The sequence below is a fragment of the Syzygium oleosum genome, unplaced genomic scaffold, assembly GCF_021117445.2.
Source record: "Syzygium oleosum isolate NSW1041296 unplaced genomic scaffold, Sole_v2.1 Sole_v2.09, whole genome shotgun sequence".
NCBI lineage: Eukaryota > Viridiplantae > Streptophyta > Magnoliopsida > Myrtales > Myrtaceae > Syzygium > Syzygium oleosum.
In genome coordinates this window covers 5,090,799-5,108,395 of record NW_026607493.1, presented here as the reverse complement: position 1 = coordinate 5,108,395, position 17,597 = coordinate 5,090,799, and the positions used below count along the sequence as shown (strand labels likewise).

Genomic DNA, 17,597 nt, shown 5'->3' with positions numbered 1-17,597 from the left:
GACTTTTAATACATGTTCAATTTAGTCCCTGAACTATATGAAAATGTTCAATGTAGTCCCCGAACTTAAATTAATGGAAGGACTACGTTGAACATTTTCAAATAATTCAGGGACTAAATTGAACATATTCTAAAAGTTCAGGGACCACATTGAACAAATTAAAAGTTCAGGGACCAAATTGAACATTAGGCTAAAGTTCAGGGACTACATTGAACAAATTAAAAATTCATGGATCAAATTACACATTGGGTCAAAGTTCATGGACTGTTTGTGTCATTTTCCCATCATCAAACCAAGCAATTCTACCAAATAAAATTAGAAAACTGTTCATATTCTCGGTTACATTCTCGGGACAAGTTCCGTCCCCCACGATCAAACACTAGTCAAAGATCACTGCAAATCGTCAAACTCCACTTCTACCAGATCTTATTCAGCATGGGTCGACACTCTCGTGGGAATTCACAGGCAAATGACGATCCTTAAGCACGGTGATTTTATAAAATATCTCTTCCTTAACTATCATATCTGTTTATGCAGTCTCAAATTTTATCAACCGCCAAAACCAGATAGTGCTATAGGCGAGCAAGACAATTTAAGAGACAAACTTACTCGTGGACCTCGCGCAATCGGGTGCGAAGAAGCCAATGGTCAACTGCGTATTTGCTTCTCTCCCCATGTCACAGGGTTACAAAGGGTTTCAGATATCCATCACTCCCTTATCCAGATAAATAATGGGCCTTTCTGTTCTTCCTATTCATCTGACCGCATCGATTTCTAGCTTGAAATTCAGAGACCCAGAATCCCTTAAAACAATCTTTTGGGCTACAAAGCGTGTCCAAATTAATGTCGATTCAGGATAGCCTCAGACAGGAGCAACAAATCACTGTGTACCGGAAACCCGAACAAAAACACTTGTGGTTGAAAGCATACGATCATGACTTGTATGTAGAAGCATGCTGTCTGTAATTTAAAGCCGACTGCCTCTATATTGTACAATGAAACCCAAAATGCAGACACCTAACCGTACAGATTATCTTTCAATCCTGTTCCATCTGAAAGAAGCCGAAATGATGATCTTTCTCCCCGGTTTTGGCGGGAAAAGAACTCCACATCGGTTCAAAAACTCGAGGCTTGCGACCAACCAGGTGCAAGATTTTGGTAAGCACGAAATGGACGGGACAAGATCGAAGGAGACGAGAGGGAATTCGAATGCAACTCGCATTGTCCATGAAGTTACGTGGAGACTCTGCGAGAAAGGAAGGAAATTTGACGAGCAATGCTCGGACGTCCTTAGTCGGCTCGCAAGAACATCGTTTTGGTCGGTGGATGTCCCTGTGCATTTATACATATAGCAAAATATTTAATTCTTTCTCATCTCTAATTTTTATCGACATTCGATACGTATGTCTCGTTCGTATACATAATTTGGTAATAAATATCTGATCAATGTACGAGAAGTTATTGGAATTATGTATATTTTGCTAATAAGTACTTAAAAATAATTTTTCTTTTATGTATATATAAGTTCCATTTGAAATATCTATATGTTATATGTTTACAAATAAATATGGGATAAGTGCACTAGAAATCTTAAAACTTACCAAGAAAGTGTAATTGAGTCCTAAAACTTTTAAAAAATGCAATTAAGTTCTAAACTTGTTAACTCGGTGGAATCGTGCAATCAAGTCATTCTGTTAATTCCGTCCAATTTGGTTAATAGAAAATATTATTATTTATTATTTTCTCTCTCCTACGTGGCTAAAACGATGTCGTTTTTGTCTAAATCTGATTTTTTAATTAAAAATAAGCAAATTAAAAAAAACAAAAAAAAGAAGGGTCAATACTACGAAAAATTCAAAACCGGTACATCTGTGACAAATTTACCCTCCTTTAATTTTTGTTAAATTTTTTCGTCAAATTTCTGAGTTGAATGACACATAGCAGCTAGCGGGTGTACTAGTTTGTGGTTTTACCCTTCCGTTTATCACAAATGTAACAATTTGTGATTTTTCGTGATATTAATCCAATTTAACGGAAGGTAAATGTGTCACAATGTACAAGTTTTGGATTTTTTGTTGTCAAAGTAAATTTGCCACGAGTGTATCAGTTTGGGATTTTCCGTGGTATTAACCCTTCGAAAAATCAAATCAATATTAAACGCTTGAAACTTGTGAAAGGAAAAGAGAAAAGACCTCGATTCTTATTAAACTTATGGTCTAGAGTACATCAAAGTCAACTTTTCCCTCTATTCTCGCTCCTTAAGAATAGGAAAACAGCGAAACAAAAGACCGAACGTAGCCAAATTTATCTCATTCTCATGTCATCGATCGATCTCTTATGATTAAGCCATTTGCAGTTCCCCTCCGGCTTTAGGCACCACCGACGGGAACTCATCGATGCCGTGGACCGAATTGTACTTGGAGGACGAGAACTTCTCTCCATCGCCCCACAGGGCGTAGGCCTCCTCGCCGTGGATCGCATCATCCCCGGTTTGCAACTCGTCTTCGGCCAGCCTCAGTGGCACGATCTTCCTCACTACCAAACATATGAAGCTCGTCATGATCACATTGATGAAGATCACGTAAACAATGCCCAGAATTTGGATGCCCATCTGCCTTAACCCTTTGTCAAGGTGGCCCGTCTGGACCCCGTAGGCGAGGCCGATGTAGTTCTGCCAGTTTGGGGGGTCTTGGTAGAAGAGGCGGTTCAGCTTGGGCTCAGCAAAGAAGCCTGTGAGGATGCCGCCAAGGCTGCCGGCGACGGCATGGGTGTGGAACACAGCCATCGTGTCATCAACCTGCTTTAGGAGCCATATCTTCTTGTGGAGCACCATCATGGTGTACCACGGGATGCTCCCGGACATGATCCCCATTAGGATCGCTGCCCAACCTTGGACGACTCCTGTGTGTGCATAGCAAAAAGAAAGTTTGTTTCTAATTAATGTATGGCGAGTTTCAAGATAATGCTATAAAAGATTCGGTTATTATAGTTACCGTTTGCGCGGTAGATAGAAAGAGTCCGTACCCTTTTTAAATTTGTGCTTCTAATTAAAGCGATATTTTTACATTATACCTGCGGCGGGAGTGATGCAAACCAGGCCGGTGATCATGCCCTGGGTGGCGCCGATCACGGAGGGTTTCCCAAAGAAGAGGATGTCGAGCAAGAGCCATGTCAGCAGGCTCGTGGCCGTGCACACGTGGGTGTTGAGGACGGCCATGGACGCATCGGTGCTGACAGTGTAAGGATCCCCGCCATTGAACCCGGTCCATCCCATCCACAGCAACCCGGCCCCGGCGAGCATGAGGAGGATGTTGTTGGGAGGGAACCTCTCCCTATCCTTGGTCGCCCTTGGCCCTACCTGTGTAGAAAATTTGATAATTTTTGTAAGCATGAGCAGACATAGTCGAGGGATCTTTATGCCTAGGTACCACGCTCTGCCAAGGTTAAATTCGAATCAGATATGTTAATAAGGTCCGTGCAATTCTAATCCTAGCTGTCCTATTTCAGTTGTGGAAAGAGAGGATCATAGACATGGTATTGATATTCATTTACCCAGTAAGCTGCAGTGAAGCCGGCCACACCCGAGGAAAGATGGATCACATAACCACCGGAGTAATCAATAATTCCCTTCTTAGACAGCCAACCACCCGGGGACCATATGCTGTATGCCGTGATCGTGTACGAGAAGGTCAACCAAAGAGGCACAAACAACATCCACGCGTGGAAGTTCATTCGTCCGAGCAACGCCCCGCCGATCAGGATCAGCGTGATCGCAGCGAACACAAACTGGAAATAGACCATGCTCGCGTTGGGGAACTTGTAATGGTTGAAGGTCTGCGCGAGGAGGAACTTCTGGTCGAGCGCGACGTTGGGCATGCCCAGGAAGTGGATGCCCTTGTCCCCGAAGGACATGTGGTAGCCCCACCCGACCCAGCACACGAGCACGCACGCGAAGGCGTACAGCGCCATGAAGGCCGAGTTCACGGCCCACTTCTTCTTCACGATGCTCCCGTACAAGATCACGAGGCCCGGCACGCTCTGCATGCCGACGAGCGTTGCCGCCGTCAGCTGCCAAGCGTTGTCGGCCTTGTTCATCCATTCCGGGCTCCCGCCGTCGGGGATGAGGTTCTCTGGGAGGTTCATACTCTCTCCTCTCTCTTGATTTCAGCCTCCAAACAAAGGGAGTTGATAGGACTGAGGGAGTGATGATTCCATTTGAAGGAGGATCTACTCTTTATATATGAGTTAGGATGCGGAGATTGGCGTGGTGAGTCGTTTCTAGGCTAAGCTGTTGCACGCCTGGACAATCAATCAAATTTACTTAATTATTCTCTTTTAGGTATTGCAAGTTGTGAAAATCTTGTCAAAGCCCTTTGGACTATGTGTGAATAGTGAACCAAATTGCGTTGCAATGAGGGCAAAATCGTCAAAATTAGTGCTTGCTAAAGACTTCTTGCTGTTGTCTTTGCTTAGTGATGGGGCGGAGAACACCACAGCAACATGTTTGCAACACTGGAATTACCGCCGAAAACAAATGCAATCGGGGAGCTTTGGTGCATTTGAGGACCAACGGATGATAATTCCTATGGAATGAGGAATCCGATATGTTTAGATTTTTCTGAAGAAATTGAACAGATCAACCTTGGTATGACAATCGATCTACTGTTGCTATTTCTGGGGTGTCGACCATTGTTCTTTTGGCTTCTGTTCTTGGAATCCTGAAGTGACGGGACAAATGACATGGCATTTCCCAAATCGGGCATGTGTTTGTGAAGTAAGATTCAAGAGCATTGCATTGGTTCTTTACGTTAGAGGGAAACACAACCGAAAGAAGACAAGAAAAATTGGCGGACGAGGATTTGGTAATGGTTGTTGGCGTGTTCATCTTGATTCCTGGGCAATGCAGTGTTGATGCTTGGAACAATTCGAATATATAAGAGTAACGAATCTCAACAAGAATAGAACTTGATAGTAATTTTTTTTTTTGAAGTACATAATTCCAAGAAAATGGGCAAAAAAAGGATGGAATTGTGCTGGAAAAGAACTTACCTAGCCAAAGTTTTAGGATCAATCATTACGAAAAGCCCGATTACGGGTAGTTGTTTTTACAAGTACCATTCACATGCCTTTGAACAAAACCCAACATTAGAAAGGCCAAATTGTCCTTCCCTTGCAAACTCATTGTAGCATCTTGCTTCGGGTTTAAATGTTTTGGTTTTCGGTTAATCTTGAGTGATTTTGGTAGATATGAGAATTTAAAACTTCGAGGATGGATAATATTGGAAAGAAAATGGCATTTCCGTAGATAAAAATATAAAAATAAACGATATGAAGGCACAAAATGATCTTCAAAATGAAATTTTAAGTAGGTAAGTTGTATTTTGAACAGTAAAGGTAGGCAAATAGGTGTTGCATAAAAAGTAGAGCATGTTTCTAACCTTATTTTCAAATCTAAAAACGAAGAAACCGTATAATCGTAGCAGTTGCCATCTCAATTGCGCAATTTCTTTAGACCAAAAAATTACGGCAAAATGATGATTTGAATTTTATTGATCTATCGCAAATTTTGGAGGTAATTCCTGGCCAATGTACTCCAAAATCGAGAGGTTCAATTTCGCCCGAGAGCTTACTCTGCGATTGTCTCTGGCACGCTAACGCTACACAAGCTATCTTGATGAGATCCCCATGCAAGTTCGATAGCTTTTTTTGTCACTTAGAAAACTAGCATTCAAACCACCACCTAAGATTACCCTAGAAGTAGATAAAATCCATTCAGTCATGGCAAATTGGAACATACCCAAATCACCAGCAGCAATCCAAGTCTACTGAAGTTTTATAAGATGCAAATGAGAGGGCCATAGTTTCAGGAAATTCTCAGAAAGATGGCTTCCTAAAAATCAAGCAGCTATGTTCGTTAAGTTTTCATTTACCAAGTACATAATATTGAACGAGTGAGGCCAGCCCCAGCCACTCTCGGTTCATTCCAACAGTTGCAGACATCATGCGAGTCCACCGGACTCAACACGTTGGGTGCAGGTACTCCACAGATCATCAAATCTCTCTGCCGAGAGTGATGATGGCAAAAAGTGGAGAACCCTTTAGTTGATCCCAGAATCAGGACTGGCGTCGCCATAGGAGACCAACCCCCTCCCAGAAGGGGAGCTGGATCGAGACCTTACAGGAGATACAGGGGCAGCTTTGCCCTCGCGCTTGTCTGGCACTGCATCAGGGGATCTAGATCCCGAGGAATCGTGGCTTCTTGAGGAGGAGCTTCTTCTGCGTGGAGAATGCTCATCGACTCTGGTCCCAAGTCGCGATTTCAACCTCTCGCTCAGTGGCAATCGCTTATCCGCTGGACTGGAACCACGCATTGGGCTCCGACTCCTGCTCCGACTCCTGCTCCTGCTCTGGTCCCGACCCCGGTAGCGGCCTTTATTACCACCCGGGCTGCGAGATCTACTCCTGCTTCGACTTCTTTTTCGTTGGTATCTACGAGGAGCCGGATAAACATAACATGTGCAGTAAGTACAAATGTTTCATCTATATCCAGTAAAAAAAGAACACCCCTTCGCTTAATTTTTACTATAGAATTAGTCAACATGCAAATTGCACTTATTTGTAGCCATAAATTGTTAAAAACGCTGTAATGAAAGATATATTGTTCTTATTTTTTAAAAATGAGATTACGAAAACTCATGTAAAACAGTAAAAGGTAACACATTTGAGAGTGGAGAAGTGTCTTAAGATGGTAGGGGGATCGATAGAAATGAAAATAGTGGAGAAGTATGTGACTTTTTCCATACAAATGTATCTATTTACTTTATTGACGTAATTTTCCATGAGCAATCAAACTTTATTATACTTACCATGAGGTACTTTAGGAAGCAAAGAAAGCAGTTTATTACAAAATCAAAGACCCACTTATTACATCCAGTATATTAGTGTTTGTGTGTACCACATGCGATGCATTTAAAAAGTCTCTAAATACGGTACAAAGACGATAATACTTGCGGAAGGATAAAATTAAGGGTTTTGCAACGTTAGTAAAATCATTGAAGCGATTAGAACAATCTACAATTGTGCTATACGATGGCTCCAAAAATCATCATCTTTAGAGAATAAGAGAAATAAGCAATTAATATGAAGGAATCACGTATTGTTTTGTTATTCTAATTACTCTTAAGGCAAAAACAAAGTTGGAAATTTAATATATAAATGCAGGGTAAGTTTGCAAGAGATTCTCCGCGGCCATTAATGAAGAGTAACACATGCATACAAAAAAGCATGAATTAAAAGCTTTTGGATTGACAAAAAAAAGTTAAAACCAGAAACTGACACTATTAAAATAGGCTCACAATATTTCCACCCCTCAAATAACTTTAGACACGCCCTGAAATTATAATGGTCCAAAATAACCCTTATTGGGATCTCATTAATAGTAAGATTGACGAAAGAGAAAAACATATCATATGGATCAACCAATCTCAGGATTTTCATCTACCTTTCTTAAGTGTTCTCCCTTCTCTCTTCTACTGTGTTTTTTACAAGAATTCTTTAAGATTTGAGCACCTTAATAAATTTAATGCTCGGGATTCTAATTTAAAAGAATATTTATAACATTCACACTATGATGTGTCTATGGAAAATTTTATTTACAATCCTTCCCTTAAAATTCAATCTCTAATAATTATATGTCATAATCAATGTTAAAGTTGCAAACTTTAAATTTTGGCCAAGATTCTTCCCAAAAAAGAAAGTTTTGTCCAAGACAGGTTATTGATAGCTTTTTGTGTGGAACAAGAAAGAAAAATTTTGGAATCAATGTACCAATGTTTTCCTATCAATCAGTTCGACTCTTTGTACCCTTGTGCCCTTGAAATTCCTCAAGTTTGGATCTGTTGAAGGTATACATATCATACCTTTAACTGAACGAGTGAAGATTCAATACCATCACGAAAAATCCGAAAATAACATACGCAAGTAGAAGAGACAACATGAAGTTGGGTATAGAATGGAAAGGAAAATAACACAAGGTTGGAAAATAAAATCACATTGTTTTGATTAATATGGGCAGTCTTATATATTGGCATTTTTCAATAAACAATCTCTTTCAACCTTTCCCTCTATGATTTTCACCACTTAGTTCTCTTGAGGTTATTTTCATCAACTTAAAAAGTCAGGGTGCATCGCAACTATTTAGAGTGTGGAAATCAAGTGAGCCTCCAAATAACTTGTACTTCAAATTCTTAATATCTAGTTAAAGAAGAAGATTTGTACAGGCCTTCTACTAGTAGCATGAGCAAAAGTGTGTTTCAAAGAAGAGAGAGAACCTTGGAGGGCTCCTGCCTCTTGGGGGGCTTCTATATCTTCTCTGTGGTGAGCGCTTAGAATAACTTCTGTAATTTGAATACCTACATAAGTCCATCAAGCACTAAGCGATAGCGAACATAAAATTGGCCATACCACTTTTTGAAAAAGTCCAGCTCACCTATCATTCCTCCTGTCATTAAAGTTTCTTCTACCATAATGGTTGGGCCTATAAGTTGAATCTTCTGGAGATGGGGTACGATATCGACGGGCATAGGAGAAACGTTCTGTGAAGCCACGGCCCTTTCTAATGCGCTTCGAATTACCATCTGGCGGAGGGCTTCTCGATGGATTGCGGGCACGAATAGAGGAAGAAGGTTCAGAGGCTTTACGCACAGGACTGCTCGATGGACTTCCCTCAGGGAGGTTGTTGGCCAACCTTTTGGGGCTGTCCCTCATGCTTCCGCTGAATTTCAGGAAAACACCCAAAAGTTTGCATCAGTCAGAAAGTGTTGGGCAGCATTCTGAACAATGAAAATACACCCAAACCTTCTACTAAGAAAAAAGCACATAAGAAAGGCAAGTGCTGAAACCTGGACTTCTTTGAACCATCTGAACGGGGACGTTGATCATCATATTTACCAAATATTGCATCAGTACCATGCCCATTATGCTGAACATCATTCTTTGGCGAAAATTCACCTTCTTCATGTGACGAATTGTCCTCAACTTTCTTGATTTCACGATTCCTTGGTGGTTCTACAGCAAATTTTTCCAAGTCAAAAGCAGCAGAGATCCAATTGGACAAACTCCTAATTAAATCAAAAACACTTTATAGACAAGTGAGGAGATAACTCCGAGAATTGACATACCTAAATTTTCAGGAGAATTTGCTTCGGCATCTTTTGAATTGCTAATATTTCGAGCAGAGTCACGTCGAGAAGATTTCTTCTTGTCATCTCTACCCTTCCTACCGCTAGAACTTTCACTTTCTGAATCACTTGAACTATCTGAACTCCTGAAAAGAAAAAGGTAAAAAAATGGCCATTCTCAATACGTAGCGAACAAAAAGCAGTTGGGTTGAGTGCCAAAACTTAAATGTAGCAAACAAAAAATTCAAATAAATCCAACCGTTTGGATTTGCGCCTTGATCGTTTGTCATATCCGGCACTCTTTCGTTCCCCACGACTATCCTTCCCTCTTTGCCGACGAAGTTTTTCTCTTTTTGCTGACCTCCTTTTCCTGCGCCTTCCGTCACTCGAGCTTGAATCAGATACCGATGACTCAGAATGCGATTCGGATTCCGACTCTGTGTCTGAGGAATAAGATTCAGAATCGCTGTCAGAGCTCTCAGAGCTGTATGAATCAGATGAAGAGTATCTCCTCCGTTTCCTTGTTCTCTCCTTGTGGGATTTTCTCTGTCGTCTTCTTCCTTGGGATTCAGAGGAGGAATCTCTTGCAGATCGTTTCTTTCTCGCTGATCAAAAAAATTCTATTACACATTGGAAATAGGAGAGTCATAATAGTCATCCCACAAAAGGTAGCAGGTAGCAAATTGAGGGCAGCACAAAAGCAGAAGTACCTTCTAGTGTTGCAGATTTACTTTTTTCCTCCACAGCAGCATCTTGAATTCTTCTTTCAGAAGTCTCGCCGCAATCCACAATTTTCACTGGTTGGAGGGGTTTTCCATCAGCACTTCCTACCTGTTCAAGTTTCTTCACAACTTCCATTCCCCTTGTAACCTTCCCAAATACAACATGCTTCCTGCCAGGAAAAACATGTATAAGTTGTAAACATCATATTCATATGAAGAACGGTAACATGGCCATGAGTACTACTAACTACTTGGAAAGCACGTTACAATTTTTTTTTTTTAAAAGGAAAAATGTACCCATCAAGGTGAGGTTGGCGCTTGAATAGTATGAAGAACTGGGACCCATTGGTATTTGGCCCACCATTTGCCATAGAGAGAAGACCAGGTCCATCATGTGCTAGTTTGAAATTCTCATCTGATGTATGAAAAACTTAAATTACTAAAATGGTAGTAAACAAAAAGCATTCAAGTTGATGGAGAAATATTACCAGCAAACTTCCCCCCATATATACTTTCTCCACCAGTGCCTGCAATCCAAAATGGGTCATCCCTTCTTCTAGTCCGATCATGACTATGTAGTCAAAAACAGTTTATCCAATCATGAACATTAGGAATTTTTACAAGAAGGGAAGAGTACCATTTCCATTTGAAAAATCACCACCCTGTGATGACAGTGAAGAGGATTAATGAGCTTCCAGTTATACACATCACATAAACAGAGTGCACAAAGGAATTTGAACCTTCAGATCAAAGGATTCTAAGTAACAACTTATCTAGTGACTCTAAAATCACTCATCCAATATAAGATTCAATATTCAAATGGCTATGACAATACTAATAGACACTTAAAATTGGCTAGCACTCTTGGCCAGCTTCCCAGCTTCAACTTTTCTCCAACTCTCATTTGCAAGAAGTTCATGACTTCTGAGACTATCGAGATTGAGGCTTTTACTGAAGGGGAAAAATTAAGAATGTATTAATGATTGCTATCTTCCAACTAAAATCATCATCCATAGCCCACAAACTGGCCTCTTCAGATTTCAGACTTCTAATTATAGCTTCTTTTCCCCAAAAAAAATATGATTATTCTATTGACAGTAATTAGAAGCCATGTAAAAGATAAAGCAATGGCCAGCAGCCTCCCCCACCTACCAAGGCAGGGAATAGATGCCAAGTGATGCTATTATTTGACAGAAAAATGACTGTTAATGTGCATTGAACAATTTTTTTTTCTTCTTCTCTTGGTCTAACAAGTGTATTTGACAATCTTATTTCATCGTTGAACTTCACAGCTTTCAAGACCAATTTTAAAGATTTCGCAATCCAATGGACAAGCAACACTCAACCCCTTAGCTTAACAGACTCACATCCTTTCATCTACAATCAGGACCTCACTAAACCTACTAGCACTCTCAAGCCACATAATAAGGCCCATACATCTGAACGAGATGCTTGCATACATTAAGTCATTATACTAACTTGACAAGATTTCTTCAACTCTCAGAGATAAAGGCTCAATAGGCAGTGGACACGACAATTATATGCAGTCAGAAGGTGAAGCAATTAGTAGCAAGCATCTTTGGCAGACTATGACCGCTAATTGTGCCAATTAGACTATGCTTAAAATTTATACATCACAAGAACGACCATGAAAAAATATATATCAATAAAGAAACAAAATAACGTACTTGAGCCATGAACCCTTTAATAATTCGATGAAAGTACGATCCTTTGTAGTGCAGAGGCTTGCCAGTAGTTTTCCCCGCTCCTTTCTCTCCTACATTGAATAGAAAATACTATCAACAATCAACAAAATGCCAATGCAACCCTTACTGCTTACTCTACACCGACAGAATGAAAAGAGTGTTCATTTAGTTACACTCATATTAGAGTGGAAGCGAGCAAGAAATTAAAGAGCAAAGCATCATGGAGCTTGCCAATTGATGGCATGACTTCCAAGAACCTTGGTAGTAAAATTGAGCCAAATCAGAGCTTCTAGTTTTCATGCTCTGTTGCATCTAAACATTACATGTCATGTCTTTTAGATATATCTTTCCTGGACCAACTAACCAAGACTCACAATAAGTGCCATACCCTTGTTAAACGCAGTGGGAGAATCTAGAGATCTCTTATTCACCTAAATGAAAAGTTTGATAACAGAGACTATGCAACATGGTATCCACATCAAATCCATTTCAAGCCTGGACAGAGAGCCACCATAAAATTCATTCAAAATCAATAATCAGTGATGAGAAATCTAGTTCACTTTCGAACTCTGACTAAAGAAATAATTCGTCCAATGCACCGAAATGGACGACCTAAGCATACTTTCCCATATAATATAAGCCTATTGCATGGAAGAAGAACGCTCACTACTAATGCTAATAGAAGGAGACTCTAACCAATTTCTTTAGAGAAAAATGATGAACAGCATTGCATGTACACAGTACACCATACCAGCATTAATACTTTTGAATCATGACAAACTTAAAGATTAAATGAACCTGTACAGAGTGATCGGAAATTTTCTGCCGTCCTGGGAACAGTGTCAGCAAAGAGCTGCAAGACTCAGAAAAAGGCACAATTGTAAGTGTGCTTCCAATAGACAGCAACAGTCAAGACTTCTTACAGAAAAATGACATTGACAAAAAAAAATCTTTTAAATGAACCGACTTCTATTCTAGGTTTACCTCGATAACAATTCTCTCCACAGGATCCCCATCAATAGACACATCTAAGAAGACGAGAGGGTTCTTTCTCTTAGTCATGTCCCACGACTTCAAAAATGCTGAAGGAGAGTACAAAAGAGGAAAAGATAGGGAGGTCAATGGTCATTAATAAACCAAGCAAACCAATTTCTAACACACACCTGCAGTCCAAGGTATGAGTACGAGAATGGTATCAAGCATAAACACAAGTATGCTAAGTCTCTACAGACGAAACCCACGAGGATATAGAGGGAAGTTTCACAGATTAAATTGTCACACCAATCTCTAATGGGAGATCATAACGTGTCACCCAAAAGCCCAAAACACAAAATGGACTTCGTCTATAAAGAACCCATATAAAACCTTGTCTTTGTCTCTACAAATCCACAAGAATACACCGGAAAGTTTTCGACTTTGAATTGTCACACAGTGGAAGCACATAGGTCGTCCAAAAAAAAAAATCGCATCTTTCGCCAACCCGCAAGTACATACATCACGACCCACAAAACCCAAAACCCTAATCACTCCACTCTTCGATTCCAAGCCATGGGAAGATGCACATTCGTACAAACAAACTATCGGAATTTTACGAATCAAGAGTTCACAATCGTAGGAGAAGCAACAGATGAACGAAAGTGTAACATCTGAATTAATCTTAAGAGGGGCCGAAGAAAAAAGGATCAAGAATGCGAAACTGAAGAGCGAGAACTACCTTCAAGTTCAGAACTTGGAACTTCTGAGCGAGAGAGAAAGGGAGAAGAGGAGGGAGCGGCTGCAGAATCTCACTTCCAGTTCCGAAATAGAGAGCTCGGTTTGCCTCTGAGAGAGAGGGAGAGAGTCTAGGGTGGCATCCGGCACGCTCTCACGTGTGTCTGAGATTTTTATTTTTTTTCTCACGCAGGTTTTCTTGTTGTGTCTTACGGTAACAAGGAATCGACAGTAGATTTCAAAGATGGTAAAAGTGTACGTCCTATCTTACAGTTTTAGGATTTTCAGCGAATTTATGTTTTTAATTTATTCAATATGATCATATATTCAACAAATTAAAAATTTATAAATCACATTACATATTGAGCTAAAGTTAAAAAATAATTTTCAGGAGTAAAAAATACAAAATACAAACTAAATTAAATTAAAAAATAGTTAAAAAAAAAAAAGGTACTCGCCGATGGCCGCCGCCGCAATTGCCAATAAGGGCCGGCAAAGGTTTCCTGGGCCTTCTCAAAGCCCAACGAGGGCTTGAAGGCTTGGATCTGGGGGAGGGCGCGACCCTCTCTCACCTAAGGTTATTGAAGCTTGCTCAGGGTCGATTCAAATTAAAAATGTTAATACTTGATTGAATTTTTGTAATTTTTAGGACTTAATTGTACTTTCATGATAAGTTTTAGGATTTTTAGTACACATATTCTCAAATTAAAAGTTCAGAAATCACCTAATCCTTGTGTAGTGGGCTGTGCCCAAGTATGATCCGCTTCCTGTCGGGAGGGGCTTGTGCTCGTGTTTGGTGGGGCTCGACCCGATTCATTTTGTATTTTTCTATAACCAACGTATGACTGATCACTTGCCCAACAGCTACTGATTATCGACAAGTTGGGCTGGCATGATTTGGGCCTGAACAACCCACGGGCCTGACCACGAGTGGCCCAGCGCATGCTTTGATCGGTCTAGGAAACAAAGGCCCGTCCGTACGGACCATAATTCTCATGTCCGGGCTTTTCCCGGCCGGGCCCATTTCCTTTGCTCTAGACAAACCGGAACCCCTCAGCTTTAGAGTCCGAAACCGAAACCAATGTCGTCGCCGGACAACCTCGACGACTACTCGCCCTCCGCCACCACCGCCGTCTTCCCCCGCCCCCTCCCTCTCCTCCGGGGGCCCCTGCCCGCCGCTCCGACCGACGACCCCTCCTCGGGTCCCTTCGTCCTCGCCTTCCGCGGTCTCGATTCTTGGTCCGCCGCCCTCGCGTCCTCCAAGTCCAAGATCCTCGAGCAGTGCGAGGAGGGCGCCAGGATCGGCTGCGCGGTCGCCGCATCGCGGGGCTGCGCGCCACCGTGGTGGGCCCCGCTCGCCGGCCGGAAGGCCGACCTGAAGCGGAGGGAGGAGTGCGAGGCGCGCGAGATGGAGTCCTGCCTCGTCGCGGCGAAGGAGAAGTGCGCTGGCTTCGCGGTGGACAAGTGCTCGAAGCCGTTCATGGACGCGAGGGTGGCCGTGGTTGGCGAGAGGGATGCGAGCGAGAGGGCGGTGGTGAGGCGGTTGATCTCGCGATCTTGTTTGGCTGGTAAGAGTGAAAGTTTCGATTTGGGATGGTTTGACGAGTTGGGTTTGGACGATTTGGTGAAATGTGGACGTGGCGGTGTGAGTTATGTGAAGGCTAGTGAACTGGTGGCGAGGAAGACTGATTTTAGTGGTAATGATTGAGTTCTTGATCTTGTCGGTTCAATGAGGGCATTGCTAGTGCTAGTTGAGGTTTCGATTTTGAGTGCTGGAATGTGATTGTGCGGACGTAAGAGATTTTCCAGGCGGAAGTCGATGTTGAGCTTGGATTGTGGAGACTTCAAGAAAGTGCAGTTTGGTTCGGACGAGGGTGTTTGAGGTAATGCTTGTTCGATTGCTCAATGACTTGATGAAGATTTGAATATTTCAATTTGTTCAGGCAATGTAAGCTTCGTGTCGATTCGCCGGCTGGCAATGGCATGAGATTTGTAAGTGAAAGAGCGAGAGCTGTCAAAGATCCAATGTCATAATGTATATTGTTCTTCGAATTGCTTATGCACTCAGGGGTGTGGTGGAATAGTTTCCTGATGCTGTTTCATAATGATATTGTCCGGAATTTGCAGATACTAGATAAATTATTGACTGGGTGTTTAGTGCCTTATGATGTCACAGAGCCATGCTGATTTATGATTTTCTGTTTAAAACTTCCATTTTGACTAACTGGCTTGTTTCCTTTCCATTGCTATTAAAGATTTTTACAGGTTTTGTTTTTCTTTTGGGATTTGTTGACAATTCGGGGGTCTGTGAGAGAGAAAGGCCTGTTACCGGCTGTAGGGAAATGGAAAAGAGGTGTGATGCAAAAGATGTATCCGCCTATAAGCGTCCCGACTTTAACAACGGAGACACCTGAATGTTTTTGGAAAACAGTTTTCTTGGCATGGTCGACATACAAATTGTTTGTCAAACAAAATCAATTTGGTCACATCGTGGCTTACAAAAGAATGTACTATTAAATAGGAAGGTTTTTCTCCCCCAGTGAGAGCTAGTCCTTTTTGGTATCAACTCATAGTTTTACACACAGTATGTAAGTGCGCGCAAACAGTAAATAGGACTCTCAAGTCTGCATCTGACATTGTGCTAGTTTATATATCTACTACCACCTTTTGATAAGTCATGCTGAGTAGCAAATTCTTTTCTTTGACCGAGACTGATGACCATTTGACATAAGCTAATAATGCAAGAAAATTCTTGGCAATCAATTATCTATTGTTGTTCTGTCGCTTATGATTGCTCCTTTCATTCGACTTTATTTTGTTGCCTTTGAGATAATTGGTCTAAAGGATTGTCTGATGGAATATGGATCACTAGAAATTGTTTTGCTAATAATATTCTTCTTTCTTATCAACTGCACTCTTCATGGTCATGGACACTCTCCTGGCCTTTAATGTTGGATGATATTAGCAGCTGATATATAAAGCAATCTTTATTTCCTGAAGTTTAAAGAGCTTTCTTTTCTCTTTATCAATGGATGAATATTCCAGTGGCTGTTTGCTTTGCGCGACTGATTATTACAACTAGAGTCGGTTCTGTTAATACAGTACCTGAGCTGAGGTAAAATGTTTACCAACCAAAAAAGATTTTTTGATTTTATCTTTCTGTTGAAATTATGCCCTTTTTGTTTTTCATATTTGATATCATTGAGATGAGTCTTAGCCATGAATCATTGGTTTCCCCTCCTCCACCGGTGTGATGAGTGTCGTGAATGGAGATTGCTGTTGGCCTAGCCTATCTGATTGCCAATGAGTTAGTGTCAAGTTTCATTTTAGTTTTTAGGCTCTGGTTCAGTCTTAACTGACGAGTGCTTTTTTTTTAATGCTGGCTGCAGATCATCCAGATTATCAATGGCCATGAGCCAGATATGGAACTCCATCCTGTAACCGGAGAATTTTCTCGTTGTTACTTGTCCTTAGCCTTTCCTTCGACGCCATGGTCTAAAGATTTAAGTTGTCACGCTCGCGGTTTTGGCACGGGGTAAGCATCGTGGTTGCAACTTGTTCCATTCTTTGCATATTATATTCAGTAGTAGCTTTGTTCATCAATAGCTACTGTTCTCGGTGCAATGCCATACTTGGATGATTAATTTGCTTTTGATAGTTTGACTGATGGTTCTTGAAAACGGGTCAGCTAGGCTGCTGCTTCAATGGGGCCAACTGTCAATCCACATTTAACTCGACTCTCAGACCGTGCAAGTTCAACTTCAAGATCGTTTAGCACTCACTGCAGCTAATAAATGACGATGGGTTTTACCTTTTGGACGATGGTAGATGTGATAACGATTGATCTATAAAGTTGGTATATTGGACGAAATGGCAAGTTATTGGATGTTAAATATGATCGACTTGTTTAAAGGCTTAATTATAGTTCGCCATATTATTTAGTATATCCGTAGATCGGTGTAGAATCTTAGGGCGCGTTTTGCAGCCCGGGTAAAAGGCCAGATAGTACTGGCGTTGGGCCACACACTTTAGACGGGATAGACCTGGATAGGTTCACATAAAAAGCTGGATCAACTTTCGTGGCCTTAGGGCTTTGGATGAATTCAGTACAGAAATATCAAAAAAGAAAAAGAGTAAGAACAGAATGAGCCTATGGATTTGTGTCTTATTCACCCTAAAGAGTTGCAGGTTATAACAAGTCTCCGCACATATTTTATGCTATCCTATCTCAATGTTTATGTTGCGGCTAATTTTAGCTTCAGCATAAAATAAATTTCAAG

The 17,597-nt window shown here is 41.2% G+C and overlaps 3 protein-coding genes across 6 annotated transcripts; 1 reads left to right on the top strand and 2 right to left on the bottom strand.

Annotated features, from left to right (window-relative positions):
• Positions 1-2,222: 2,222 nt before the first annotated feature.
• Positions 2,223-4,397, bottom strand: LOC115673594 (ammonium transporter 2 member 5-like). The gene is made up of 3 exons (XM_030595807.2): positions 3,553-4,397; positions 3,073-3,358; positions 2,223-2,901 (listed from the first exon to the last, which is right to left on the bottom strand). Exons 1-3 carry the CDS (start codon positions 4,141-4,143, stop codon positions 2,342-2,344), a joined length of 1,437 nt encoding a protein of 478 aa, XP_030451667.2. The 5' UTR covers positions 4,144-4,397; the 3' UTR covers positions 2,223-2,341.
• Positions 4,398-5,746: 1,349 nt separating this feature from the next.
• Positions 5,747-13,480, bottom strand: LOC115673451 (peptidyl-prolyl cis-trans isomerase CYP63). Of its 3 annotated transcripts, none has more exons than XM_030595622.2 (14): positions 13,322-13,480; positions 12,592-12,689; positions 12,406-12,460; positions 11,590-11,678; positions 10,539-10,563; positions 10,390-10,428; positions 10,199-10,316; positions 9,890-10,071; positions 9,439-9,784; positions 9,180-9,325; positions 8,901-9,066; positions 8,489-8,773; positions 8,331-8,411; positions 5,747-6,489 (listed from the first exon to the last, which is right to left on the bottom strand). In XM_030595622.2, exons 2-14 carry the CDS (start codon positions 12,667-12,669, stop codon positions 6,099-6,101), a joined length of 2,001 nt encoding a protein of 666 aa, XP_030451482.2. In that variant the 5' UTR covers positions 12,670-12,689; positions 13,322-13,480; the 3' UTR covers positions 5,747-6,098. The 3 variants fall into 3 exon arrangements, with proteins under 3 accessions (XP_030451482.2, XP_056170578.1, XP_030451485.1); XM_056314603.1 differs by having other exon boundaries at positions 8,331-8,396; XM_030595625.2 differs by having other exon boundaries at positions 9,911-10,071.
• A 910-nt stretch (positions 13,481-14,390) lies between these two features.
• LOC115673452 (uncharacterized) lies at positions 14,391-17,259 on the top strand. Of its 2 annotated transcripts, none has more exons than XM_030595628.2 (3): positions 14,391-15,200; positions 16,707-16,852; positions 17,010-17,259. In XM_030595628.2, exon 1 carries the CDS (start codon positions 14,399-14,401, stop codon positions 15,023-15,025), a length of 627 nt encoding a protein of 208 aa, XP_030451488.2. In that variant the 5' UTR covers positions 14,391-14,398; the 3' UTR covers positions 15,026-15,200; positions 16,707-16,852; positions 17,010-17,259. The 2 variants fall into 2 exon arrangements, with proteins under 2 accessions (XP_030451488.2, XP_030451487.2); XM_030595627.2 differs by having other exon boundaries at positions 17,006-17,259.
• Positions 17,260-17,597: the final 338 nt, after the last annotated feature.

What these genes read in the sequence shown, in the direction of transcription:
- LOC115673594 (XM_030595807.2), bottom strand. Translation starts at nt 4,143, where the DNA reads ATGAACCTCCCAGAGAACCTCATCCCCGACGGCGGGAGCCCGGAATGG. An exon ending in GCTTCACTGCAGCTTACTGG is followed by an intron (nt 3,359 to 3,552) that starts GTAAATGAATAT and finishes TTTTCTACACAG; the next exon opens with GTAGGGCCAAGGGCGACCAA. An exon ending in TTGCATCACTCCCGCCGCAG is followed by an intron (nt 2,902 to 3,072) that starts GTATAATGTAAA and finishes ATGCACACACAG; the next exon opens with GAGTCGTCCAAGGTTGGGCA.
- LOC115673452 (XM_030595628.2), top strand. Translation starts at nt 14,399, where the DNA reads ATGTCGTCGCCGGACAACCTCGACGACTACTCGCCCTCCGCCACCACC.
- LOC115673451 (XM_030595622.2), bottom strand. Translation starts at nt 12,669, where the DNA reads ATGACTAAGAGAAAGAACCCTCTCGTCTTCTTAGATGTGTCTATTGAT. An exon ending in AAATTCTCCTGAAAATTTAG is followed by an intron (nt 9,067 to 9,179) that starts GTATGTCAATTC and finishes AATTTGCTGTAG; the next exon opens with AACCACCAAGGAATCGTGAA. An exon ending in GATGGTTCAAAGAAGTCCAG is followed by an intron (nt 8,774 to 8,900) that starts GTTTCAGCACTT and finishes CCTGAAATTCAG; the next exon opens with CGGAAGCATGAGGGACAGCC.